The sequence below is a fragment of the Nyctereutes procyonoides genome, unplaced genomic scaffold (assembly GCF_905146905.1).
Source record: "Nyctereutes procyonoides isolate TBG_1078 unplaced genomic scaffold, NYPRO_anot_genome, whole genome shotgun sequence".
NCBI classification, from domain to species: domain Eukaryota; kingdom Metazoa; phylum Chordata; class Mammalia; order Carnivora; family Canidae; genus Nyctereutes; species Nyctereutes procyonoides.
The window spans coordinates 7189973-7216868 of NW_026575028.1; the positions used below are offsets into that span (position 1 = coordinate 7189973).

Here is a 26896-nt window from a genome sequence, read left to right on the forward strand (position 1 = left end):
CATTCTGAGCCTGGGCATACACAGGCCTATTCCAAGGGGCATCTGTACAGCTGAGTCTGGATATAGAGACTGAGTGGAGAAAAGCCCTGGCTTCCTCTACTTCTTTTTTTTTTTTTTTTTTTTTTTAAGATTCATTTATTTAGGGATCCCCGGGAGGCGCAGCAGTTTAGCGCCTGCCTTTGGCCCAGGACGCGATCCTGGAGACCCGGGATCGAATCCCACGTCGGGCTCCCGGTGCATGGAGCCGGCTTCTCCCTCTGCCTGTGTCTCTGCCTCTCTCTCTCTCTCTCTGTGTGTGTGTGACTATCATAAAAAAAAAATTTCATTTATTTATTTGAAAGAGACAATGGGGAGAGGGGCAAAGAGAGGGAGAGAGAATCTCAAGCAGACACCCTCCTGAGTGCAGAGCCTGGCGTGGAGCTTGATCTCATGACTGTGAGATCATAACCTGAGCCAAAACCAAGAGTCAGACTCGCAACCAACTGAGCCACCCAGATGCCTTTAAAAAATAATAATAATAAATGTATTTATTGAAGAGCCCTGGCTTCTAAAGGTGGTACACTGGCTTGTCCTGAAGGAGGACTGATGTGACTCCAAAAAACCTAGTACTGGCTGGGGCAGGCACCAGGAGAGTTTCCATGAACTTGGGCACTCAGATTCCCCAGGTGAGCCCAGCTACCTAGGAGTGCCTGCTCTCACTGGACAGGCATTGGCCCTGCTCACTGTCTCTGTTATAGCCAGTGTGCAAGTCTGTCTTCCCGAAGGCTTCAGAACAGCTTGAATCCTAAAGGTGAATCACAGGGCTGGGTTAGAATGCATCAGAAGTTACCCAGAACCAGATGAGTAATAAGTTACACCAAGGCTCTCCCCTGCCCCACGGCCAGACTCTGACTCTCCTGCCTGCCCCGACAGCCCCAGCCACACCGTGCACCCCACCAGCCCTCCCCATGCCAGACTCCTTTGGGTGCTTGCCTGTGTCTCAGTCCTTCCCTGATCCTGCTGAATGAGGCTGCAGGGGCTGCGGGGATGAAGACGGCTAAAGTTTATTGAGTGCTTACTTTGTGTCAGGTAACAGCTTCCTCCAGATGAAGCCGTTGTTATCACCCCTGTGTCACAGATTAGGAAACTGGGGCTGCAAATGATCAGGTGGTTTGCTAGAAGTCACCTAGCTGGGAAATGGGACTGGAATTCCGGCCAGGCTGAGCAAGTCCACCACCCAGGCCCCCAGGCCTCTGCTACGCCACCTGTCCATGTGCATAGGATGGGCAAACGAGAAACCCTCCACTCACACCTTTCCAGCTGCAGAAGAGAACCTTCCACACTCTTGCATCAGGAGTTTGAAATACTAACCAGGGCTTTATTTATTCGAGGAATAGTCCCTGTCGATAAGCATGATCCTCCCTCGTTGACCCTGCCCAAACATTTACAGTTTGATGGGAACCAAATTGGCAGAACTTTTCTGGGAAGTATGTGTTGCAGAGGAAAGGAAGAGGAAGAGAGGCTTGGGGTTACAGAAAGGGAAGTTTGGGGGAAACCACGGCTTTGCTTGGAGCTGCCCTAACTCCTAACAAGAACAGAGGAATACAGAGGGCAGTGAAGTTACCCAGGAGTATTTAAGCTCCAGCCCTCCCCATATATGCTCTATATCCTCCCCCTGATGCTCTTTTGGGCAATTTCTCTTCCCTCCCACTCCCCATCCACCACACTCCCTGAGCCAGGAAGCCTCTAAGATGTTCCCCACCATGGTCCCACCTCCTGTATTCATGACATCGTGTGATCCCCTCACCTTGAACATGGACTGGATACTTTGACTTATTTCTAGTAGATATAATACAGCAGAAGTGAAGGATGTCATTTCAGAGATTGGGTTTTTAAAAGACCATGGCTTCTGTCTTGGCTGCTCTCCCTCACTCTCTCTGAGGTCACTCACGCTAGAAGAAGCTAGCTATCATGTCACGAGGCATCCCTTCACAAGAGGTCCACATGGTGAGGCGCCAGGGCCTGCCAACCATCACATGACTGAGCTTCAAAGTCGCAATGGAGCCTTCAGATAAGACCACAGTGCAAGCCAAAGACTTGACTGCAACTTCATGAGAAATCTTGGGCCAGACTCAGCCATACCCAGGTTCCTGACATACAGAAACTGTAAGATAATGAATGTTTGCTGTTTGCTAAGTTTGAGGTAATTTGTTACACAACAATAGACGACCAGTACACTCTCATCTTACCCAAGAGAATCAAAATCAAAACCCCTCTCTATTTCTAAGATTCACAATGTCAGCTCTTGCAGGGATTGTGGGCAAACCATAGCTTGCTCTTTGCTATGCTAGCAGAGTCAAGCATATCCCCTTCCAGAACCTTCCCATCAGAAGCTCTACCAGCAATTGTCACACTGGGGGCATAAGACAGCCCCCCTTACAGCTGAATCATGGCAAGGTATGGAAATATGCCTATGTGCTACATGTAGAAATGGAGTGGGAGATGACCAACTAAACTCCAGAACTAGAAAAAGAGGGTCAGAGCTGAGGCTTTGAATATACAGAGGAAGAGCTTAGTGACTGTGTTGGCAAAATATCAAACCACTCAGTAGACTGCAGTAGAGTTGGAACTGGTTATATTTCCATCAAGGCATCAAGAAAATTTCTTACATCCTTGGCAAAACTATCTTCTAAGTTTTGAACTGAATACCAGAGGATTGTATTATCTGCCCCAGACCAAGCATTCCATCATATGCATAGTGAGTGTTCAAATCATTGTTGGATGGATGGTTAGAAGAGCAATGGATGGTTGAATGGATGGACAGATAGAGGTTTGCATGGATGGCTGGTTGGTTGGTTGGTTGGTTGGTTGGTTGGTTGGTTGGTTGGACAGATAGATGGATAGGTAGAAGATACTCCATATAGAAAGTAGTTATTAAGAATTCCTAATCTGGGAGTGCCTTAGTTGGTTGAGTGCCTTAGTTGGTTGAACATTGGACTCATGATTTTGGCTCAGATCATGATCTCATGGGTTGTGGGATCATGCCCCAAATAGGGATCTGTGCTTGATGGGGAGTCTGCTTGAGATTCTCTCTCTCCCTCTCCCTCTGCCTTTTCCCTACTCTCTCGCTCTCTCTCAAATAAATAAATATCTTAAAAAAAAAAAACAAAAAAGAAAAGAAAAGAAAGAATTCCTAATCTGGTAGTCTAACAAAAGACAATAAACAAATTCCTAATTCCATCCATTGTGGCTCACAGATCTTATACAATGAACGCTTATTATTTAGACATTAACTTTTATTTAAGTCATTGGCAACAACTTCATGTCTTTCGAAGGGTTGCTTAGGTTTTTCACAGGGTGGGATGATGTTAAATTGGAACATTAATATTCCTTGGAAGAACAATCTTTTGTTCTTCACGCTTCCTTTAAAAATTGCATAGAAGGTAAACTGGCTGGTAGACTAATTGACCTAGCCCTAATGCCCACTTTTGATCTAGTTCCAGAATTTTCCCAATGTGGTGGGCACTAGGCAAGGTCCTAAGTGATCCTCCAGCCAACAGGCCCCAAATATGATCCCAGTACCCATGTTCAAGCCCCATCAGCCCACCAAAGCCAAATGGCCTCTTGGGGCTAAAGGGAGGGGAGCCCGTTAGCCGGCTGTTTGCCTTGCAGCTTTTTTATTGTACTCTATAACCCATGGGAACTCAAAAAATAGTATCCTGCATAAGAGCTGAGGCTGAGCTGGCCTTTAAATAAACATGGGACCTCTCCAGAGCCCATGAAGGATGGCAAAGACATACCTACAAAGGAATAGATCAAGGAAAGAGAGTAAACCTAAGGGCAAAAGCAGCAATCAGATAGTTGTGAGTTTGAGTCCTGTCATTGTCTCTTACCGCTGTGTGACATTGAGGAAGTTATGTAATCTCTGGCTCTGCTTCTTCTTTTGTAAACCTAGAATAAACTGTACCTGCCTCATAGGCCATGTGTAAAGTGTTTTCACAGAGCCTAACACATAGCAAACACCGTGTGAGTGATTACAAAGAGGAAAATTATCAGGAGAAGAGCCAGGGTTATTGGAGGGTGAGGCAGAAGGGAGCCTCAGATGGGCAAAGTTTGCAGCAAACAGAATAGATTTGGGGCCAAAGAGAAGACCAAGTAAAGGGCAGAGATTATAAAGCAACTTTTCCTAAGAGATTTCCAGGGAGGGAGTGAGGTAGAAGAAATCATTTGGAGGTCTGATTTTCTTAGCTCCTAGGCCATTCTAAGATCTTCCTGTCAGACATTCCAGAAACTTCTCACTTTGAACATAAAGAATCACCTGGCCCTTCTTCCTCTTAATTTCCAAAGGATTTGCATCATCTTTGTTTAGTAGACTGTGACCCCTCTCGTTCTTACAGCTCACTGAACCATAATCCTTTGAGCAAACAGGTGAGAAGAAAAGGACAATAAAACCTGAGCCCAGGTGCATTCTGCCTTTCAGCTATGCAGGGTATCCCTCTGCTGGCCCCGTGAGGCGGGTAGCAGAGCTGGGATCCAAAGTCAGAGCTGTGGTCAGGGGGTTGTATCCAGCCTGTGCAGAGGCCGCCTTCTCTTTGCCTTGAGATTCGGCCACCCAGCGACATACCGTTAGTTCCCTTCCGAGAAGGGAGGAGAAGAGCGGAAGGTGGCCTACCTGGGCATTCTTCATTGCTGCAGATCCACAGGCTATTTCGGCAAATGCTATTGGGGAGAGAAGCACAGGTCATGGGTCATCGTGCAAACACAAGAGCACATGAACAGATCTAGAGCCCATCACAGATCCTACAGCCCCCCAAGGGAGAGATCTGGGAAAAAGAAAGGAGCTGGTACTAGGGGGATCTTTACGAGGCTGAAGGTGAAGAGCACAGGGCTTTGGCCAGAGAGAGGGGTCTTGGAGTTAAGGCCAAGGGGAGAAACCCTGATGGAGAGATGAGAGGAAAACCTAGAGGACCCAAAGTTCCTGAAAATCCACCCAGCAGCTGAGCAATGAAATTCCTACCCCCCAGCTGCCCTCCCCACCTCCAACCCCCCACCTCACCCCCTATACAGCTAGGAGAAGAGAGGACTGCTGAAAGGTGTACCATGCAGACCCCCCACTGGGCAGCCCATGGAGGCTCCTGGAAGACAGCCCAGCAGGAAAAGACAGCAAAGGGAAGAGGCCTGGAGATGGAACAAGAGCACTTATGTCTTCAAGGAGAGAACCGCCTGTGGTGTGGTGGCTGTCATATAGCCCTTCTTCAGAAAGACTCATTAATTAAAACGTAGTTTGGAGGGAAGCTAGAGACAATGTTTGCATGTAAATGGTCCTTTCCTCCCCGCCCCCTCCTCTCAGCCCATCCTTCCTCCTCCTCATGGATTGCCCCACCTTGGCATCTTAAACTCTTCTCCCTCCTGTCCCTCTGCCCAGACTGATCCTGTTGCACCTGCACCTGCCTCTCCTGCCATCCTCTTCTTATCCGCCCCCCACCACAGTCCCTCCCAGACCACACAGCGCAGCCCCAGGTACCAGGTGTGGCAGTCCTGTAAGAGGGAAGCGCCTGGAGGGTACCGTTGCCCAGCATGCACACAGGAACACTCAGCACTTCCCACGCAGTGGCCTTCATCCAGGAGCTGGCCCTCTGGGTTCAAGGGCATCAAGACAAAGACTCAACTTATCATCATTACTCATCTCAGAGCTACAGAATCCCTGTGGGTGATCACAGCTTTGGACTTCTGCAGGAAACTCAAAGAACCTGTTCTGTGATGTAGCTCCTTCCCATTAGTGGGGGAGGGGGATTATTCATCTCTCTTTTGGCAAAGAACTGGGGGAAAGAGCCTTGCCCAAGGTCCACCAGTGATGAAGGCATGAGTCTAGGCCGAGAGCTTCTCCCAGCACACTTGAAGAACCTGTTGTATGACCCTTACCTTTCACATTAATGCAATGAAAAAGACAGCATTATTAATCTCCTGGCACAGATGACGAAAGGAGGCAAGAGTTGTGTTCAAGATCTTCCAGTGGGGAAGCCATTAGTCAAAACACACAGGCCTCACTCTCAGTAATTAAACAGCATTTTCCACCAAAGCCCACATGGCCCCTCCTGAGAAAAACTTTCTAGTGCAAAGTTCTTTTTCAGCTGAGGTCAAATGGCAAACCCAGGAGACATTTTAAAATATCTTTCGCCCAGACCGGTTCCCTGACACTCAACTGAGGATTTGTTTCTACTCAGATCAGGTCACGTGCTCCCCAAACAAAGTCACTGTCGGAGCCCAGCCTGTCCTTCTGTTTCCTAGACACATGCGCTTTCATGGATATAGTACAACGGGAAAACAGAAATTAAAAATAAACACCAGCTCCATCCCGATCAGTCGGTACAAAGACTTCTTAAAAATAAATAAAAGGCTTCTGATTTCAGCAATGGGCAACAAACACAAATGGCCTTCATCTGGCTTCCCCAAGCCAAGGGCACTGAAAAGGTCTCGGATTTGTGAATAAAGTGAGAAGTTTGTTACCGGGGCAGCTGCAGCCATCTACACATTGCTCCTGACACACTTCTTTGACATGAAGGCTCTGGCAAGTTCTGATGCAAGGGGACATGCACTCCTTGTACTCCATGCCAGCAGGGCATGCTGGTCCTGAAACGAAAGACCCAAGAATCTCCCAAGAGCAGCTCCTTCCCAGAGAGGACCTCATAAGCCACACCATACTCAGACCCTCTATGCTCTTTCGTCTACCCCCTTCTGTCTTCAGGGCACCAGGGACCATCTCCACCCCAATGGCAACCCAATGGCCAATGTGCCCTCCAAGACCACCCTGCAACCACCCCTCCCCTGAAGGAACATCTTCCATCTTGTAGGGCTAAGACTCAGCAGGGTCACCTGGGACCACCATCCCTTCCCCCAGGTCATCTGTTTTCCACGAACGGCTTGGTATTTTGTTGTTGTTGTTCCCCTATGCTCTGTCCTTTCACCTAAAACCCTCTCGAGGTAATACCAAACTCCTCTGGGTTAAAATAAATGTCCTCTTGGGGCCAAGCAAAGGGTAAGTGGTATCTTCCATCACATCCCTCCTCTGAAGGCTCCCCTTCCTCATGAAATTGGCCTCAGTCAAAGGCCCCGCCCAGCACAGGGTACACACCATCCATGCCCACTTACCCTGCATGGGTGACATGTTCCATATTTATTTTCTACTGTGCTGCAGGACTATCTTCAGAACCTTTTCACCTAGGTGTCTGTCCTCCCACCGCTGAACCCAGCACCTCCTGGGCAAGAACTGGTTCCCCTCCTTTGTGTCTCAACCCTATGGCTGATTGATGCTTAGAGCAGCTCAAGAACCGCAACATACCGATGATCTTTCCTGAGCTTCACAACATCAAACCGTTGCTCTAAACCTCTTCTTCTCCAGGATGCCACCAGGCATCTCCCCCCACCCTATCTTCAAAGACCTAGAAAAACAGCCACTCCATCTTACAGAGGAGAAACCAGCTGCTAATAGCCACCTTCTCACACCCCCACAGCAAAGATAAAAGCTCTAATTTATAAGCTGAAAAAACACACACTGAAAAACATGTGTGTGGTGTAAATATTTGGCTGGCTGTTCTGTCTCCATCAGCCAGAATGACCTGTGTAATTATTCCAGGTTGTCCCTCTGCATGGCTTGTGATCCATGGAAAGTCTGGGGAGAGAGGAGTGTCCTTACAAGATAACCACCGAAGATCCTACATAATTACGATAATTTGGGGATGGTGACAATGACAGTGACTAGGGACCTAGGGAGATTGGGAGATCCAAACCACAGGTGTCACGAGGTCAGGTGGATGTAAAGGAGAGCACTGCACTACCAGGAGGAGAAAAGGGTGGTTTAATAAAAGAGAAGGGCTCATATACTGAGAGCCCGCCAAGCTCTGCAAGATCACGCCGCCAGGGACAGTGTGGACAACTCCCTGCTCCTCATCAATTCAGACTAGCAGGCGGTGAAGACGTGACTTGAAATCAAGACAACTGAGATCTCCCCCAAAGGCAGGGAAAGGTTTTCCGAGTCCAGGGAATAGATTTCTGGAGGGAGTCACAGATGCTGAGGGAGGCTTGGCTTAGAACAGAGGCTAGTGGGGACACCTGGGTAGCTCAGCAGTGAGCATCTGCCTTCTGCCCAGGGCGTGATCCCCAGGGGCCTGGGGATTGAGTCCCACATCAGGCTCCCTGCATGGAGCCTGCTTCTCCCTCTGCCTGTGTCTCTGCCTCTCTCTGTGTGTCTCTCATGAATAAATAAATAAAAATTAAAAAAAAAAAAAGAACAGAGGCTTTGGACAGGCCCAGGAAGGCCTTCCCAGCCATAGCCTTTAAGGGAAGGGATGCCCCCTGTGGGCCAGCCATCCGTGATCAGGTGGCCCAGGCACAATCGGCCCTGTAGGCACTGGCCAGTTGGGGTGTGGCAAAGGTTCAGGATGGTGATACAGCCCAAGGGCTTCCCTGGGGACACCCCAGGACAGACAGCACTCAGCCCCAGCTGGGAGCGTGGGCCACTGACTTACGGCAGACGCTGTGGTCGGTCCAGCCGTACAAGACAATCCCCTGCTGGGCACAGGCCCGGGCATACTCCAGGAGGACTGCGCAAGGGCATTCCATCCCCTGGACACAGGTGCACAGAGTCCTTTCACACAGGGCGACAAAAGGCTCAGGGTCCACCAGCGGGTGGCAGCGGGCAAACACCGAGGCACTCTTCAGGAGCTGGCACTGCTCCCACAGGACCTGCAGGAACGAGAAGCCAGGCAGTGAGGACAGCACCCATGCAGCCCTGGCTCGACAGTGCGTTGGATTAGTGCCTTCCTGAATGTGGCTCCGTGGAGAGCCAGCCCCGCCAGGAAGACCAGGGAAGCTCCATCACACAGGCACCGGGTAGGTGCTTGTCAACATTTGTCAAATTAAACAGTTGTATCCATCAAAGCAAAGATGTTGAACTCATGCTACAAGAAGTGGCTGGAGACTAAAGTTACTTCCCAGACTGAGCCCTGAACATGCAGAGCCCAGGGCCTCTGGACAGCAGCAGCAGGGGGGATCCTAGGCAAGCACAGAGCAGAAAGGTGCTGGGCACCGACCCAGGCCATCAAGGAATGGTCATCGATGTCTACTTCCCACTGACCTAGCCTCCTCTTCTCCCCGACTGGGTCTTCCCCACCATACAGGAGGAAATGGTACAAGGAGTTTCATAAAGCAAACACTGCTGAAATCCAAATTCGGTGCATCTGGGGTGGAGTTCAGGGACAGGTTTTCCAAATGTTCATTAGGTGATTCCTGGTGGCAGACGGGATCAGTTCTAGCTAGGATTCTCAGAAATGTCCTGGAGATCCTCTGCCAGGTAAACACTCCTACATATTGTACTTGTAAACATCTCTGCATTCTGTGTTTTAATGATTCTAAATGCACATTTTCTTTTTCTTTTTTTGCAATTTAAAATCTCTGAAGTTGGGAGTCACAGTTTTGGAAGTCATTCCCCATGATCTCCTTATTTGCTGCAAATAAAAGTTTTCTTTATGTAACAAAATAAGTCTCTGAAGTTGGAGTGCATCTTCCAACTGATATTACACTTCAATTGGCAGCAGCTGTTTTTCTTCTAGACTTGAGAATGGATTCTGGAATCCCCTCCTACAGATTTTTATTCAGCCACTTTAATAACCTGTAAGCCATCTAGCTGCTATAATAAATCCTTTTTATTCCAATTGTCTAAAGTGGAATCTCTTCTCTGCATCAGAATATTGACTAATACAAAACCCCAAAGAGAATCTATAGAATGCATAAAAGGATTAGTTTTTAATTTGTTTACTATATTTTTACAGGAAATCAGGTCACTGAGTTGAATAATCACCAACCCTGATAATAGGCCTCCCGCTGTGATTTCTCTCCCTCTCTCTCCATTATTTTCTGCTTTCTTCTCTCTGTTCCTCAGCTTTTCTTAGTGGTAGATGGAACAATGACGCGTCTGGGACTTGACACAGTACAGTACTGTCACCACAGGTTCCCCCCACCCCCCGCCACTGGGGCATCAGCCCTTTTATGCATAGACATGCTCCCTGAGCAGAGAGGTGGTGAACAGACTTCAAACCTTCAGTTGAGGGGGTGCCTGGCTGGCTCAGTCCATAGAGCACGTGACTCTTGATCTCAGGGTTGTGAGTTTGAGCCGCACGATGGACATGGAGCCTACTTTTAAAAATAAGTAAGTAAATAATAAAAATTTAAAAAAAAAAAAACCTTCAGCCAAAAAGAAAGAAGTAGAAAGAAGTGCAAGAGCATTTAAATGGAAGGCTGAAAAAAATAAATAAAATAAAATAAAATTTAAAAATAAAATAAAATAAAATAAATGGAAGGCTGAGCCTTGAAGGATAAATCAGAGTAAATCAGTGTGAGTAAAGGGGACAGTAAAAAGGAGGGAAGAAAAGTTCCATTTCGAAGGGAAGGAAATCGATCTGCTCAAACCGTACAGAAGGATGGCCAGAGCAACCAAGAGCCAGGGGTCAGGACTGCGAGGCTCTTTTGCATGGAGGGACCATGGAAAGCCCAGAGGGACAGCGGTCTGCTCCAGTGCGGCTCACCACCTACAAGAAGCGCCCTGGCCACACCAGGGATAAGCTGCATCCTCGGGAAAATCCATGCCCTGCCCACAGGGACTCAGAGTCTGGCATCAGCACTAGGAAGCAGGCAGAATGTCACAGCTGCCCCAGTTCACAGCAGGCCTGGGTGTGGGGGCCTCAGAAGGAGGCCCAGGGCCCCACGGGGTGCCCAAGCGGTCAGGTGTGGCTGCACCTGTCAGAAAAGCCACAGCCGCCTGGGCTGGGGGATTACAGACCTGCGGGCAAAGACCGCGAGCAGCTCCTCATCTCGGAAGCCAGCAGCTGAGAGCGGCTGCTCCCTCCACGACTCCACCTTTCTGGCTTACCTGCCATCAGGTTGGACACTCCACAGCCACCGCAGGCTGAAGCCCGGCCCTGCCACCTCCTGGCGATGGGGACTGAGGCATATCTCCGCACCTCGCTGGAGAGGGGTGTCCTTGAGTAACATGGGAATGATCCCAACAGGCACTTCGTGCCCTGAGCAAGCCAATCGATGAATGAAGACCCACTGTAGTGGACCAGGGGACCCTGGCCACCGAGGTCTTGCCGTTTGCCACCCCAGGTATTTTACACAGGTGAACCCGAGGTTTCTGAAGAACGTGCCAGGAAGAGTCCTGCCCTGGACTTATTATAACTTCACGGCTCCGGATCTGAGTTTTGCCTCTTCCACCTGTGTGACCTTGGGCTATTTTCTTAAGCCCTGCTCCTCTGTCAAATAGGGATGACAGTTCCTACATGATGAGATGGTAGAGTGGAGATTGAATGAAATCATGCGGATAAAGGTTTCACCAAAAAAATGATGACTCCGTATCATCACCGAGGATCTCCTGGCCACCAGAGAGGTCCCTTCCACTGTCCCTCCTGCAGTAGGCTTGTCCTCCAGAATGGCAGGCAGCTCAGCAGCAGGACAGAGGGCATCTTTGTCCCTGACCCCCTGTATCCGCCTGGGGGAGACTGGGCTAAATAGGGACAAATGGTTGCCATGATAACATGATCACTTTACTAGTATCTTAAGGACATTGCAGTGAACAGAGGGGCTGCTCTCATTAATCTTTTATTTGAGAGGTTCACACTGCTCCCAACCAAAGTGGGTTTCTTTCCAGTGGGGGGATGGAGGAGGGACCCACTCTTCTTTGCGATAGGCAGGTCTCAGACTCTCCTAAGGCTCAGAGGAGGAGGCTGAGGCCTGTGTCCAGTTCTTTCCATTCTGCTACATTGCCTACCCCATGAGATATGCCCCTCAGAAAGTGATGTTCCTGGACTCTGAAAGGGCATCCAAGAGTGTCCCCGGAGAGGGCCAGATGCTCAGGCCCTTGCCTAACTTTCTTTTTACTCACAACTTGGAACAAAAAACAAAAAGGCAACACATGAGTTTTTTCTAGTGATGCTGCCATCACCTGGGCTGTAGGACAGTGGTCTGGCCATATCACAGGACACTCCCACAGGGACAGGGACCAGGCATCTAGGGTTCTCACCAGCACAGCACACCGTCAACCAGAGAAAAGAAGAGACCCAGGAATCCAGGCATCCCCTTCCACTTTGAGAGCACTATGGGGCAGAGTCTTGCATGGCCCGTCTCCAGCTGGCCCAAATCTGTCTGTTCCCTGCTCAGAGGAAAAGTGGGACCAGTGCTCCAGCACATTTCCTGGGAGGTCCCTTGAGATATTAAATGGTTTACAGAAAGCTATAGCAAGAAGGGTGTTTTCTGCTTATTCGCCTGCAGGATGGGAGTGGATTTCTGCAGAAACAGCCACCTCCCTCCTTAGAACAATGCCTTTGGCCTTTATGTGTGCACCTGATAATCTGGCTAGGATTTCTTTCTCAACAGAGACAAACGGAAAAGTCTGTCTTCCCGTCTTGCTCTCCGGTCTTCCTCTGCTCAGCTCTGGCCTGAAATTGGCTTGTTGGGGAAACCACAGTCCAAGGGCCTCATGGTGGAGCATGGTGGCACATCTAGCTTGCTACCTCTGCCTCCCGGCCTTCCCTGCTCCACCGCAGGTAGCCCTGCCAGGCCAGGCCAGGTCCTGAGACAAATAAGTCCGAGATGGGGCCCACATCGTGTCCTCTCAGACCCTGGGGAGAGACGTTGGCAGGTAGGAGGCAACCAAACCTTCACTCAACAAACACTGGACGTGTGGCCTCAAGGTCTCTAGCATGTGCCCAAGTTAGTAAATAAGGCAAATATGACTATTCCCACCTCAGCTTAAAGGGCAAACTTCTAGCTCCTTAGATAGGCTGCAGAGCCAGGTCTTCCAGGATGTGATCCTGCTACTCTCCAGCTCATCCCTCCACCCCTGCTCCCCATCTCACACATCATCAATGTCCCCTGAACAAATGAAGTTGTTTCAGAGACCACCTTGGCACCCGCTCCCACACACTGGCCCTGCATAAGCCTGCAACACCTTCAGAGAACACACAGCTCCTCAGAGAAAGGCAAGATAAACAGTCTTTCAGATTGGGAAACTGAGGTGTGGAGAGAAGAAAGCATTCCTAGGTCAGTAGTTCACAAAGTGTGGTTGGTCCAGAAACCCCCTATAGACTCCCAAGATCCTTCCAGGGCTCCAGAAGATCAAAACTATTTTTATAATAATACTAAGATGTTATTTGGCCTTTAGGCTCTCACTCTGTCATGAGTGCACAGTGGAATTATCCAGAGGCTCCATGATGATAAGTGATCACACCACAGACTGACTACAGACACTGATGTGGGACTCCAGCTGATTTCTCTTAAGCCAGATAGCAAAGATATTTGCAAAACTGTGAAACAATGCCATTCTTCTCTCTACCCAGTTTTCTGTTTGGAATTTTTACTTGCTTTTATTTAAAAGATACCATCTTGTTAAATATAATGTGTTCATTTTTTTAAATGAGTATGTTGTATATGTCTCAGTTTTATGATCTAGTATAGTACATATCAGAAGATAATCCAAATTCATCATCAATAGGTAATCCATAGAGAAATCTCTTTCACATCTTCTATTATTTTTAAGAGTGTCAGGGGGTCATCAGACTACGTAGTTTACAAACTACTGTAGAGAGCAGGGTTCAAAGCCTGATTCCAACCCACACGCCAGTCACCTGTCACCAGACCACAATTTACATGGTTTTCGTCCCTGCCCCCACCCTCCCCATCTGTTTGCTCACACCAGATTAGACAACTGTAATACAGCAGATAGAGCACAGGTTTTAGAAGCGTGGTTGTACTACAGTCCCAACCCCATCACTTCCAAGGTGTGTGTCTGCATTTTGTTTCCTCCCCTGTAAAGAAGCCAGCTGGGAGTAGCCACAACTAAGTTTTGCCCAGTAGGATATAAGCAGAAGGATCATGGGGTACGTTCCAGGCCACATCCCCTACAGGGCAGGGTACTTCTTTTTCAGCCCCTTCTCTTCCCACTGTTGGGATATGGTTGTGATGCCTGGGGCATGAGCTGCCATCTTGGACCATGAAGTGGAAGCTCCATGCCAACAACAACAACAGAGAAACAAGACCAAAGGACCCTGGATCTGACACCAAGGCTTCCTGTGCTGGCCCTGGATGTCCCACCCGAGCTTCTTTACACCAAGAGAGAAATGAACTTCTATGTCACATAAGCCGTTGTTACTGTAGGTGGCCGGTCACTCACAGCAGGACCTAACCCTAACACAGACGGTGATACCTACAGAAGCTGGTTGCTGCAAAATAAAACTAAATGACCTGATACAAGAAAGGCAATCTAGGGCTTATAGTGATTGTCGTTGGCCTGTTGTCAACAGCAGCCACACAGCTCGAGAATGGCTTCTACTCAGCTCTCTGCTGTACTGTTTGTGCAGGGACACGAGCGCCAGTCAGCTCACGTGCACGCTTCCAGCATGTCCCTGACTCCAGGGCCCAGCATCAGCTGCTTCTGTCTTCCTTCATCTCTGTCTGTGCTGCCAGAGGAGGGTCCAGCCCCAGTTCCGTCAGCCCATGACTTCACCCTGCCTGGGTGGCTGTGCAGACCCAACTGCAGCCCAACTTAATCACATTTGCAGTTCATTAAAGAAGTCCAGGCCTCTTCCCTGGAGATGCTGAGCTGGTTCTAAGGGGGTGGGAAGAGAAAAGCAGCACATATCCCCAGCCACAGAGGGGCCAGGGGCTGGGGAGGAGAAAAAGCAGTGGCAGGAGATCTAAAGCTTAGCTATTGTGTTTGTTCCCAAACAGCTGACAAAGGAGAAGGGAGGGGGCATTCCTAGGACTGAAGTGAACAAAGGAAGGAGAAGCTAATATATAAAGTGCAAGATTGTTCATCCAAGCCCTGATCTTTCCAGCCCTGGGGTGGGTGCCCTGCTACGGCCACTGGAGGAGGTCTGGAGGCGCCTGGCGCCTGAACAGGTCCAGAGTGGTGGGTTTAAGAATTCATCCTCGTGGCAGGGCAAAGTTTGTCATTGGTCAGCCAGCAAAGGATGGATGGGGGAGGGCTGCTGATTCTATTTATATCTTCTGGCTGGCCTGGGACTCCCACCCACATTCCAAGATCTGGCTTACAAAGCCCCCATGAAACTGGTTGATAGATTTCCACCAAATGGATGTGGGGTTTTTTTGGCAGAGTTAGACATTCCTCTATCTGAGATGATTGGGGTACAGCCCTCATGAGAAGTAGGGTAATAGTAGATGTGTCACAGAAGTCAGTCCCCGTATCCCAAAGGAATTTCCTTACCCTCTACCCTGGTCTCCTGGGAGCTATCTGAGCAATTGTCAGGGATCAGGGCAGGTCTCAGCAGGCCGGCAAGACAAGGGCCAAGCATTATCCCCAGACACTCTGGGCTCTGTCCAAGCCCTGAGATGGAACCTCTCCACTCATCCTGTTCCCAGGAAGGAAAGATCCATCAGCTCCATGCTAGTAGCTGATCCCTTGAGCCACCATACCACTCACCGTTCTTTTGGCAATTCTACTGACCCAGGATGGCATTTATGTTGTTCATTTTCATGGCTGTTTAGCTTCCCGTAGGTGTTTGTCCCTTGAACAAGACTGCAGGTCCAACCTGTGCAGTTTAGTGTCACCCAAGCCCCACAGAATGTCTCAATAAACATGTATGAATGGGCACTATTGGATTCTTGCCTCACCAGGGGGAAGGGAGAGGGAAAGAAAGCCACTTAAGGAATATTTTGTTAAAGGATTGTGAAAATGTTATGTTAGGAAGGCATTTGAACTCAAAGCTTGAGTACTAGAACCTCATCTGACCCTCCTCAAGGGTTTGACAGATAAGTACTACTTGATGGGAGGGAGGGGGCAGGGGGAGATCTCTAAAACCCTGTGGCAGCCCCTGATCTCTGCTATAAGGCTAGATCCTGAAAGCACACTGGTCAAGGTCACCCCCATCCCGCCACAAGCACACAGGCTCACTGCCCCTCTGAGTTATTATAAGCCTATGATTCCTGACATCGATGAATCATAGATGCAGACACCTGCCTGAGGCTGTTGCTGCCACTGGGCAATTGACCACTGGACGGCCGAATGATCAGTGGCATCCTCAATCTTCTTAAGAAAGACTGGTCATCTTGAGGACCAACTCTGGGGAGGCATACAGAGACAATTCTTGGGCCGCCTGGAGGCCTAAAAGTGTCCTCACATTCAGATGGCAACAGCAAAAGCAGGAGATGACCTTCCCAGTCAGGGTGGGAGCGGGGAGGTGATCCTGGGGGGGAGGATGGCTGCAGCAGTAGCATTTCCCAGTGGAAGTGAAGTCAAGGTCCTGGCCACTGAGAATAGGTCTGCAAGGGATCCCTGGGTGGCTCAGCGGTTTAGCACCTGCCTTCGGCCCAGGGAGTGATCTTGGAGTCCTGGGATCGAGTCCCAGGTCGGGCCCCTTGCATGGAGCCTGCTTCTCCCTCTGCCTGTGTCTCTGCCTCTCTCTGTGTCTATCATGAATAAATAAATAAAATATATATATATAAAAAAAAGAATAGGTCTGCAGGTCACCCCAGTGCATGGTGGCAACATGTGGAGAGGTTATCCTTCCCACTGTAGACACCACACACGTGTATTTATACATTCTATGCACATGTCTAATGTTTATTATGGCAATTTTCCAACAGGCAGTGGTAAAGTGCCTTGAGGAAGAGGCATCTTTTTCTAATTAGCAAGAGCACTGGATGGACTAGCTGCAGCCTTGGGCTTCCTGTTGTAGTGAAGACTGAGGACAAGGACAGGATCCAGGATCCCTTTATAAAGTTCAGTCAGTATCCAGACCAACAGAATGGGAATTTAAAAAGAAAAAATATATATAAGGCAACCTAAGAATCTTCTTAAAATGTTCATTGTGTAATAGAGTTACTTGCAAATTAACATCACTTATCTGAGCATTTGGAGCTTGGGGCTTTTTATTACTAGGTCTGCACTCTGAGGTCCAGACTCCAGCAGTCCTGCCCTCTGTTTCAAAAGCTGGGGGGAAAAAAACCTGTAAATCTGCGTGCAATCAAACAAGCCATTATTTAGTCCCAGGAGAGAGGCTCAGGGGAGTTTTGTTGGCATAACAAGGAAACATTCATCCCCTAGGTATAAGTAATATGACCTGGATCAGAATAAGCTGACTCCTTGCTACCAGCTTGGAAAGAAGGGAAAGCACCAGAAAGTGGGGGCATAGATTCCGCAGGCTCTCAAGAAAGTTCTTAGGTCAATGTCATCTTCCCCCCAGAACCCTCTGCCACTGCAAATGGTCCTTCCAGCCACAAGGACAAGCACTTGTAAGTGCTGCCCATTTGCCAGACCTGACTTCTGAACCCTGGGGGAGCCCCGGGGACCCAGCAGGCCTCTGAACAGTTCTGAAGCCAGCACTAATCACCTCCCAGGAGATGAGTCCTTGTGCTTCCTGGCCTATGAGCGCGCTCCGGGCTTGGGGGAACACAACCCGATTGGCTGAGACAAAGCCAGGTCTGTCTGCTGAGGTAAACAACCTGACACTAGTTCTGAGCTTAAAGAAGCCCATGCCTTGGGAGGTCTATCAGCCCAGGCACTAAGAACTTGGTAACCAGTTTGTCAGGCTGCTCCCAGGACACTGGTTAGTAAGACTTCATCGCACCCAGGAGACAAAGTGAGTAGCAAGCCTGCAGCTGGAGCCTCCTGCAAGTGCCCCTGGAGACAAACCAGGCTTCTCTCATGGATTCTTACCCCCCACCCTGTAGTCTCACTCCCCAAATGGGCCAGCCTGTATCAGGTTCTCCTTTGAAAATCTTGTCTTCCCCTCCCACGTCTTACAGATAAGTGAGGGGAGCCCTTTGTACTCCGAGGGTGGGGAGAATACTTGTCCAGCACTTACCCTGCGCAGCCTGCGTTTGCAAAATACAGTGAGACAAAACCCAGGCCCTCAGAAAGTCGATTCAGTATGAGAGGGACTGGTGTTACCCACAACCCCACCTCTCCGTGGAGGCACCCCTGTCTTGAACCCTGCTCCTGCCTAGAGAACACTGGAAGCCAGGACAGGGTGAACCACCTGCCAGCTGCAAAACAGTGAGTTAGGAAATAAAGAGCAGAAGTGATCAAAATCTCTCTTCCTGCCCCTCGCTGCATGTGATTCCTGGAGGACACTCAGTCTGAAATCCGCTTGGGTTACCAAGCAGCTCCAGAAGAAAATTTGGCTTCCCTCACCCACCCCTCAGCGTGGATGTGAGTAGGAACTTTCTCTCCTGGGATGCCTGGGGGCTCAGTGGTTGAGTGTCTGCCTTTGGCTCAGGGCATGATCCTGGGGTCCAGGGACCGAGTCCCACGTTGGGCTCCCTGCACACAGAGCCTGCTTCTCCCTCTGCCTGTGTGTGTGTGTGTGTGTGTGTGTGTGTGTCTCATGAACAAATAAATAAAAGCTAAAAAAAAACTTCTCTCCTTCTAACTTCATGCATGTGTCACTATCATGACAGCAGGAGGATGCCAGGAGTCAATAAATAATAATAATAGTTAATAATAACAAGAACAGCTTATGCAATTGAGCCCCACCGCACCAAACACTCTACACATACTCTCCTTCTCTGATCCTTACAGTGACTCTGCATAGCAGTTACTCTTCCTATGTCTGTTGTACGTATGGAGAAACTGAGCCTTAGACAAGGTAAGTGTCTTGCCCAGAGTTACAAAGCCAGGAAATGGCCTGATCCCAAACCCATATCCTTAGCATAATGCCAAGGCCCACAGATGAGAAAAAAATCTAGGGGCAAGCACCAGATATTTCAAAAGTTTTCCTGGAAAGAAGAGTAAACTATCCTCTTCCACACAACACCCTCCTCCCGGGTGTTAGAACTTGGTCGGCCTTAGCCGGTTGCCAGTACCGGGCTACATTCCAGGTGACACAGATGTTTACAGACAAGCCGGAAACCTAGTACCACTAAAATCTTGGAAACCCAAGAAAAAGAGGCATTTGGAATGTGCTTGTTTATAAACTGGAAATTGTGTTTACCATCTAGGCAGCTGGACTAAACATCAAGCTAGAATATTTTCCAATGCCTAACAAAGCCCTTGGTTTAGAAGATCAGATTGTTCCACGAAAATGGATAACACGGCACAGATAACCAGCTAGTAAAGAAGGTCTCTTGTGCTAAGGTAGGGGAGTGTGTGTGTGTGTGTGTGTGTGTGTGTGTACACTTGTGTGTGTTATTTTGCTCCTGGAGGAGGAGAGGGCTAGAGTTTCTCTACTTCCCTGCAGAGCTGGGTAAATCGGACTTCTGCAAGCTGCTGATGGGGGATGGATACCATGGGGATAGTCCTAACCCCCAGACACATAACACCACTGACTCGGCATTTATCCATCCACTGAACGCTTATTAAGACTTACTGGAAACTGTCTCTCTAGCCCAATCCACTGAAACACACAGAGTTCTAGAGCTGAAAGGAACCCTAAGAATCCTGGAAACCATCTCCTGAGGGAAAACTCAAGGACCACAGGCAAAGATAATGAGTAGTCCGAGGCAAGGTGGCCAGAACAGCAGACAAGGGGGAGCCAGAGACAGGGAATTGATTCTGCTGCTTCTTAGCTGGTGACTCTGGGCAGGTACTTAGCCTCCTATGGTTTGGTTTTGCCATCTCTCTGCAGAACTGTAGAGGCCCACAGTGGCCTGTAGACGCCCATCAGGGCTGACACCCGTGGGCTGACCAGTGTGCTTGCTCCCTGGGTGGGGGCTGGGAGGTAGAGCTGCTCAGAAGCTGGCTCGCAGGGGATATCTGAGCGGAATGGATGCCCTTCAAAGCCAAGGACTCACCCCCTCATGGTGAAGAGCGCTGGCTAGCAAGGGCTCGCAGCTGAGTCACTCTGCAGGCATTGCCCTCAGCCCAAGAGAACTGTCTCACTTCCCTACCCAAAGGAAGCCTACATCCAAAGTCTAACTGGTCAACCATTCAGGCTTGCCTAGCGGGGCCACTCTGACTTTCAGAGCTCCCTGAAGGATTGGCTGAGACCTCAGTTGTAAGTACATGGCCATTCATCTTCTCCACTGCCCAGCACTGCCTCTCTCACTCCCTTACAGACACTGCTCCTGATAGGTCCCCAGTTACTCCCTGCACAAGGGTGCTGACTTATAACACCTCCAAGAAACCTTGTCCCCCAGGCAGTGAGTCACTACACACTGCCTCAGTAGGGCAATCCCTATGCTGACAGGGACCTAACTTCACCCTGGAGCCATGCTGCTTCTCCTCTCTCAGCCCCAACAGCCAGACCCCAAGGGGGAGAGGGGTCATCCACTGAGTGAGGTCTTTCCCCACCTAAAGCATCATCCTCTCAACACCCCACCCACCATGGCACAAGGCCTCTCCTACAGAAGATAGAGGTGGTGGGCAGTCCTGCCCCCTCCTCTCCAAGGGGAAGGTTCTGGTAGTGGGATGGTAAGGGGCAACTCTGCAGGGCAAGAAGCTGCTCATGAGCCACCGTGTGGTTAGAAATAGGGGCCATGGGGCACCTGGGTGGCTCAGCGGTTGAGCATCTGCCATCAGCCCAGGTCATGATCCCGAGGTCCTGGAATCGAGTCCCACATTGGGCTCCCTGCAAGGAGCTTGCTTCTCCCTCTGCCTGTGTCTCTGCCTCTCCCTCTGTGTCTCTCATGAATAAATCAATAAAATCTTTTTTAAAGAAAGAAAGAGTCTCAGGACAGAGGCATACGCAGATGAGAAGGAGACCATGTGACCACAGGGGTAGCAACTGGATTGATGTGGCCACAAGCCAAGGTATGACACAGCCACTAGGAGCTGGAAAAGGAAAGATTTTCCCCTAGAGCCTCCGGAGGGAGAGCAGCCCTACTGACATTTTAATTGTGGTCCGAGGAAACTAAATTCAGACTTCTGGCCCCAGAACCATGAAAGAATATGTTTCCATTGTTGTAAGCCACTCACTTGAGACAAAGTGCCACCACAGCCTTGGGAAAGTGTTACCATGCCTGAGTTGAACACCTCAGGTCCACCCTGCCCATTTTTCCTCCTCAGCTTCTCCGACTATAAAGCAACCTTCTTCCTGCTGACATGCTGGTAAGACCTTGGGGCCTCGCCCTCCTATTTACACTTTATAACAACCCCTTCTTGAACTCCTTAAAAGTAATAGTTTCCTACTACAGAATTTCAGATAGCTAGCAGGCGATGATGGAGATATTTGGAGACTGGAGAGGGCATTAGAGTGTAAAACAGAAAAGTCTAGTAGCTCACTATACCAACTCATTAGACAGACCCATTTTCAGAGTTCCAGGCCCAGAACAGCATTAGATTAGAGCCAACCAGACTCTGGCCATACTTGGTTTTCAGGAGAAAAGGGGCATGTGGGAACCCTTCTTTGAAGAACCCACAGAAAGTAGGCCCTCTCTGTGCCTTGATGGAGGATCTGAGACCAGATGACATTCTATCTCTTGATCCTAGAAATCCCACTCCATTCGACCACACCCAGCCTAGGCCCTACCCACCTGCTGCACTTCATCAGAGGAGACATTGCATGGGCTGCTGAGAGGAGACACCCGTTTGCACCGTTGTTCCCCACTGCTCAGGGCCCAGGAGTTGGCAAAGTCATAGGGGTCCGAAGTCAATGTCCCTGTGGAGAAAGTTTCAGGAATGAAGTTAAGCCTGACCCAGGGTTTCTGAGTGAAAACTCTAAGTCTATCATCACCCAAATCAACCTTCCATTAGATTGGTACCTAGGTGTCTGGGGTGGGGAGTACCTTTCATGCAGCCCTCAGCATAATACCACAGGACACAGGCATCAGAGCTCAGCCAGTATGTGGCAAGGGGCAGCTGGATGGGTGGGCAGAGCGAGGAGACAACATGAAAGACAATGAGGAGCATACCCATCCATGCGGTCTCCATGTCCTTGCATATCTTTCCCATCTAGACAGAATGTTCTCCACCACCTATTACCTTGACTGTTTCCACTCATCTCATGCTTTGAGGTGCAGCTCCAGAGCTGCCACTTCCAGGAAGCCCTCCTGAACTAGTCCTGAACTAGTTCTACTCCCTTCCCACTTCCCCAACCTGTGTTCCCTCAGCAACAACCCCCTATCTTTCCATCAAGACTCTTATTGTGTTAGTATTCGTTTTGATTATGTTCATACTTCCTTCAACTGTGAGCTCCCTAATTCAGGCTGCAGGCTGTGTTTCTTATCTGTGACTTCTTATCTGGTGCTTTGTGGACACTCAAAATGTTTTTATAAGAATGGAAGCTGAGCCCCCAGTCACTGCATCCCCCACCCCCCCACCCCACCCCCAACCCTGTGCTCTCACAACATCTGTGCCTTAGGCCTATACCCTTCATGCCACCGTCAGCTCCCATAACAAAGGGAGGGCCTGCAGGCTTACATGCCAAAGGAGATTCTTTTTTTTTTTTTTTTTTTTTTTTTGCAAAGGAAATTCCCTTTTTTTTTTTTTTTAAGATTTTATTTATTTATTCACGAGAGACAGAGAGAGAGAGAGGCAGAGACACAGGCATAGGGAGAAACCATGCAAAGGAAATTCCTAATACCACTTTCTGAGTCTTCACTGCAAAGGACTCATGGAGCATTCAGGCATATATATAGTCTTTTTGCATAACCAGGTCCAGAAGAGTGAAGCATGTTTCAAGGTCACATAATGTACTTGAGAATAGAAAACCAACTATCCTTGGGGAAAGAAAAGCAGGACCTTGAGGTGTGGTCAGTTGGCTTCTGGGACATGGTAAGCAGGGAAAATGCCCCCCTCAAAGATTCACTTCCTAATTCCCAGAACCCATGAACATTCTCTTATAGGACAACAGATGTGATCTTGAGATCTTGAGAGGAAGAGCTTATTTTGGATTACCTAAGTGGGCCTTCGATGCAATCACACATATCCTTATAAGAGGGAAGCAGGGGGAGGAGAGACAGAGACACACAGAAAAGATGATGTGGTAACAGGCAGAGATGGGGATGATGCAGCCATAAACCAAGGACTGTTTGCAGTAGTTGGAAAAGGCAAGGAACAGGTTCTCCCGCAGGGCCTCAGGAGGGAGTACAGCCCTACCAACACCTCAATTTCAGACTTTTGGCCATGGGAGAAGCCAAAAGGAATTTATTTTTTTTTAAATATTTTTTAATTTTTTTTTATTTATGATAGTCACAGAGAGAGAGAGGCAGAGACACAGGCAGAGGGAGAAGCAGTCTCCATGCACCGGGAGCCCGATGTGGGATTCGATCCCGGGTCTCCAGGATCTGCCCTGGGCCAAAGGCAGGTGCCAAACCGCTGTGCCACCCAGGGATCCCCCAAAAGGAATTTAAATGTATGGAGTTTCTACTGTGTGCCAGGCATTATAATAAGTGCTTTCCGGGTTCTTAGTCACCATGCCACACAGGCTTGTCCACTTTCTAATATACCATGAGAACTCCAAAAACTTCAGATAATACCATCTTTGTATAGAGGCCATAAAACAAATATACTTAAAATTATTGTTAAAAAGAAGAAATTGAAACCTGATAAAAGGACAAGAAAATAAGAAAAAAAACAATAGAGTTGAAGAAGGACCAGATTTACATTCTAAAGTTACAAATATAGTCAAAGAAATAGAAAATTCAATTGATGGGTTAGACATCATCTGGAGATTAGAGAGAGTTGAGGGAATTAGGGAGCTAGAAGATAGATCTAAGTAATGATATGCTGATGAGCCAGCTGGCTGGAGAAAAGCAAAGTCCTGATTTTTAGGATTTGCTGATTTCAAACTACCAATAGGACAGTACTCGAATGTTGACATGGAAAAGACACACATAATCAGTTCTCACCAGCCAGCATGAACACACCACCCAAAAAGCAACAAACAGGAATAGAGAGAAAAACATAAGTAAGGTAATGAGGAGGGAAAAAGGGATGGAATAAAAATATCCAACATATGTCTAACAGAAGGAGAGAAAATGACTGAAATTTTTCTAAATCTGATGGAAGATAGGAATCCTCAGATTCAGGAATCACAGTCTCAGGCAAGATACTGAAATTAAAACCAGGGCACCTGGGTGGCTCAGTTGGTTGAGCATCTGCCTTCAGTTTAGGTCATGATCCAAGGGTCCTGGAATCGAGCCCCTCATTGGGCCCCCTGCTCAGTGGGGTGTTTCCTTCTCCCTCCCCTCTGCCCTCCCCACTTGTGCTCTCTCTCTCTTTTCTCAAATACATAAGTAAAGTATTTTAAAAATATATAATAAAAATAAAACCAGGGCACCTGAGTGGCTCAGTGGTTGAGCATCTGCCTTTGGCTCAGGTCATGATCCCAGGATCTTGGGATCAAGTCCCAGCATTGGGAGCCTGATTCTCCCTCTACCTATGTCTCTGCCTCTCTCTCCATGTCTCTCATGAATAAATAAATAAAATCTTTTTAAAAAGATATTTAAATAAAAATAAAACTTACATATAGATACAACATAGTAAAATTTCACACTATCAAGAACAAAGAGGTGACTTTTATACAAAGCTAAAAGATATTATCTGCAATGAAATAACAACTGGATTGACAACCTACTTCTCAAGAGCAACAAGTACATCCTCAAAGTACGATGAGAAATAACTGATGTCCTAGAATTCCATACCTAGCTAAAGTATCATATAAGAATGAGGGGGTATTTGTTCCAGTTATCACTATTATCACTACCAGACCCTGAATGAAGGAAGTACTGAGGGATGTTTTTTAGGAAAACAGAAATTGAACCTAGAAAAAAGAATAAGATACAAGGAGAAATCATGGGCAAAGAACCTATAAACATGAAGGTGTATCTAAAGAAGCACTGATTGTGTAAAGCCATAATAAAAATGCTAAATTTAGTGGTATTCAAAGTGGAGGGGTCAGTGAGGTCGTGAGGAAAGAAGTAACATTTTAGGGACAACTGGGTGGCTCAGTTGGTTGGGCATCTATCTGCCTTTGGCTCAGATCATGATTCCAGGCTCCTGGGTTCGAGCCCCAAATCAGGCTCCCTGGTTGGTGGGAAGTCTGCCTCTCTCTCTGCCTCTGCCCACCACTCTCCCTACTCATGCTCACTCTCTCTCCCTTTGTCAAATACATAAATAAAATCTTAAAAAAAAAAACCAAAACAACAAATAACACTTTAAAAAGGAGTAATAGTAGAAAGCACAAAATAAGATGGGTAATAGAAATCCAAATACATCAACACCACAACTGAATATAAAATGAATGAAAAGAGGCAAAACTTCCCAGTAAGAGGACAGGAAAGATTAGGTTACATTAAAATAACAAGGATGAGATATAGTGAGCTACTACTACACATCTATTAAAATCACTAAGACAAATGGTGTCAATGAATCAGAGCAACTGGAACTCATACATTGCTGGAAGAAATGCAGATGACACAGCCAACTTGAGAAACAGTTGGGAAGTTTATTACAAAATTAAACATATGCTTGGCATACCACCCACTAATACCACTCCTATTTATCAGAGAAATTAAAGTATATGTCTACACAAAAAGCTGTACACAAATACCACCTCATATTTATTTACTATGATGGCAACTATTAACAAAAAAAAAAAAAAAACAGAAAATAACAAATATTGATGAGGTTGTGAGAAACTGGAACCCTTGTGCCCTGTAGGTAGAATGTGAAATGGCAGAACCACCATGGAAAGCAGTATGGGAGCTCCTCAAAGAACTAAGAATAGAATTGCCATGTAATCCAGCAATTCCTCCTCTGGGTATCTACCCAAAAGAAGGCAAGGTCTTGAAAAAATATCTGTAACCCTCAGTTCGTTGCATTATTATTCACTCTGCCTAACATGAAAACAACTCAAGTGTCCATTACAATACAAATGGATAAGCAAAACATGATAGACACATACAGCATACACTCGGGCTTAAAAATGAAGGAAATTCTGAGCTAAATGGGAGTAAGAGGTATGAACTAACGTTACAAAATAAATCAGTCACAGAGATGAAAAGTACAGCATGGAGAAGAGTATAGTTAATAAGATTATAAAAGGTGGTTTGGTGACAGATGGTGACTACACTTATCTTTTTTTTTTTTAAGATTTTATTTATTTATTCATGAGAGACACAGAGAGAGAAGTAGAGACACAGGCAGAGGGAGAAGCAGGTTCCATGCAGGAAGCCCTATGTGAGACTCGATCCCGGGTCTCCAAGATCACGCCCTGGGCCGAAGGCGGTGCTAAACTGCTGAGCCACCCAGGCTGCCCTACACTTATCTTGATGAGCACTGAGTAATTAATGTAAGGAAATGTTGAATCACTATGTTGTCCACCTGAAACTAATATAATGCTGGATGTTAATTGTACTGCAATAAAAAAGAGACTTTCTTCCTAAGAGTTTATTGTTAATAATAGTGATAGTACTTCAGAATACCCCACTTACATTACAATGTAAATAGGTAATATTTTACTTTCCAAGCAAATTTGTGAGCGTATGACCATTTACTTTGTGCCCCTTTGTGACTGGCACATCTGTGCCTCTGAAACAAACGGCCTTAAGCACTTTTGTTAAATTGTTGACAAATAATCCTTTTATGCTGTTGTTCTCAAACCTGTTCTCTAGATGCTGGCATGTGTTGTAAAATAAGGTGCAAATTTAAAACAATGCCTGTGTTGAAAGAAATGATTTAAACACCAAAAGAAAAAGGAAATTCTGACATATGCCATAACATAAGGATGGATTGTAAAGACATTATGCTAAGCGAGATAAGCCAGGCCCATAAAGACAAATCCTCTATGATTCCACTAACAGGAGGTACTTGGAGTTGTCAGAAGCATAGAGAAAGAACACAGAATGGTGGTGGCCAGGGGCTGGGGAAGAGGAGGGAAAAGGGGAAGTTATTGCTTAATGAGTATAGAGTTTCAGTTTTGCAAGAGAAAAAGAGTTCTGGAGACAGACACCGAAATTGGTTGCACCG

General features: G+C 47.7%; 1 protein-coding gene across 1 annotated transcript in view; it reads right to left on the bottom strand.

The window, feature by feature from the left end:
* Positions 1-26896, bottom strand: part of VWF (von Willebrand factor) — a 141351-nt gene that overhangs the window by 98407 nt on the left and 16048 nt on the right. Inside the window, exons 6-10 of the mRNA XM_055315447.1 lie at positions 21460-21584; positions 8505-8721; positions 6487-6609; positions 5504-5615; positions 4652-4698 (exon numbers count right to left, since the gene is read on the bottom strand). Of these exons, the coding sequence (XP_055171422.1) occupies positions 4652-4698; positions 5504-5615; positions 6487-6609; positions 8505-8721; positions 21460-21584 (624 nt within the window). The remainder of the gene's footprint in view (positions 1-4651; positions 4699-5503; positions 5616-6486; positions 6610-8504; positions 8722-21459; positions 21585-26896) is intronic.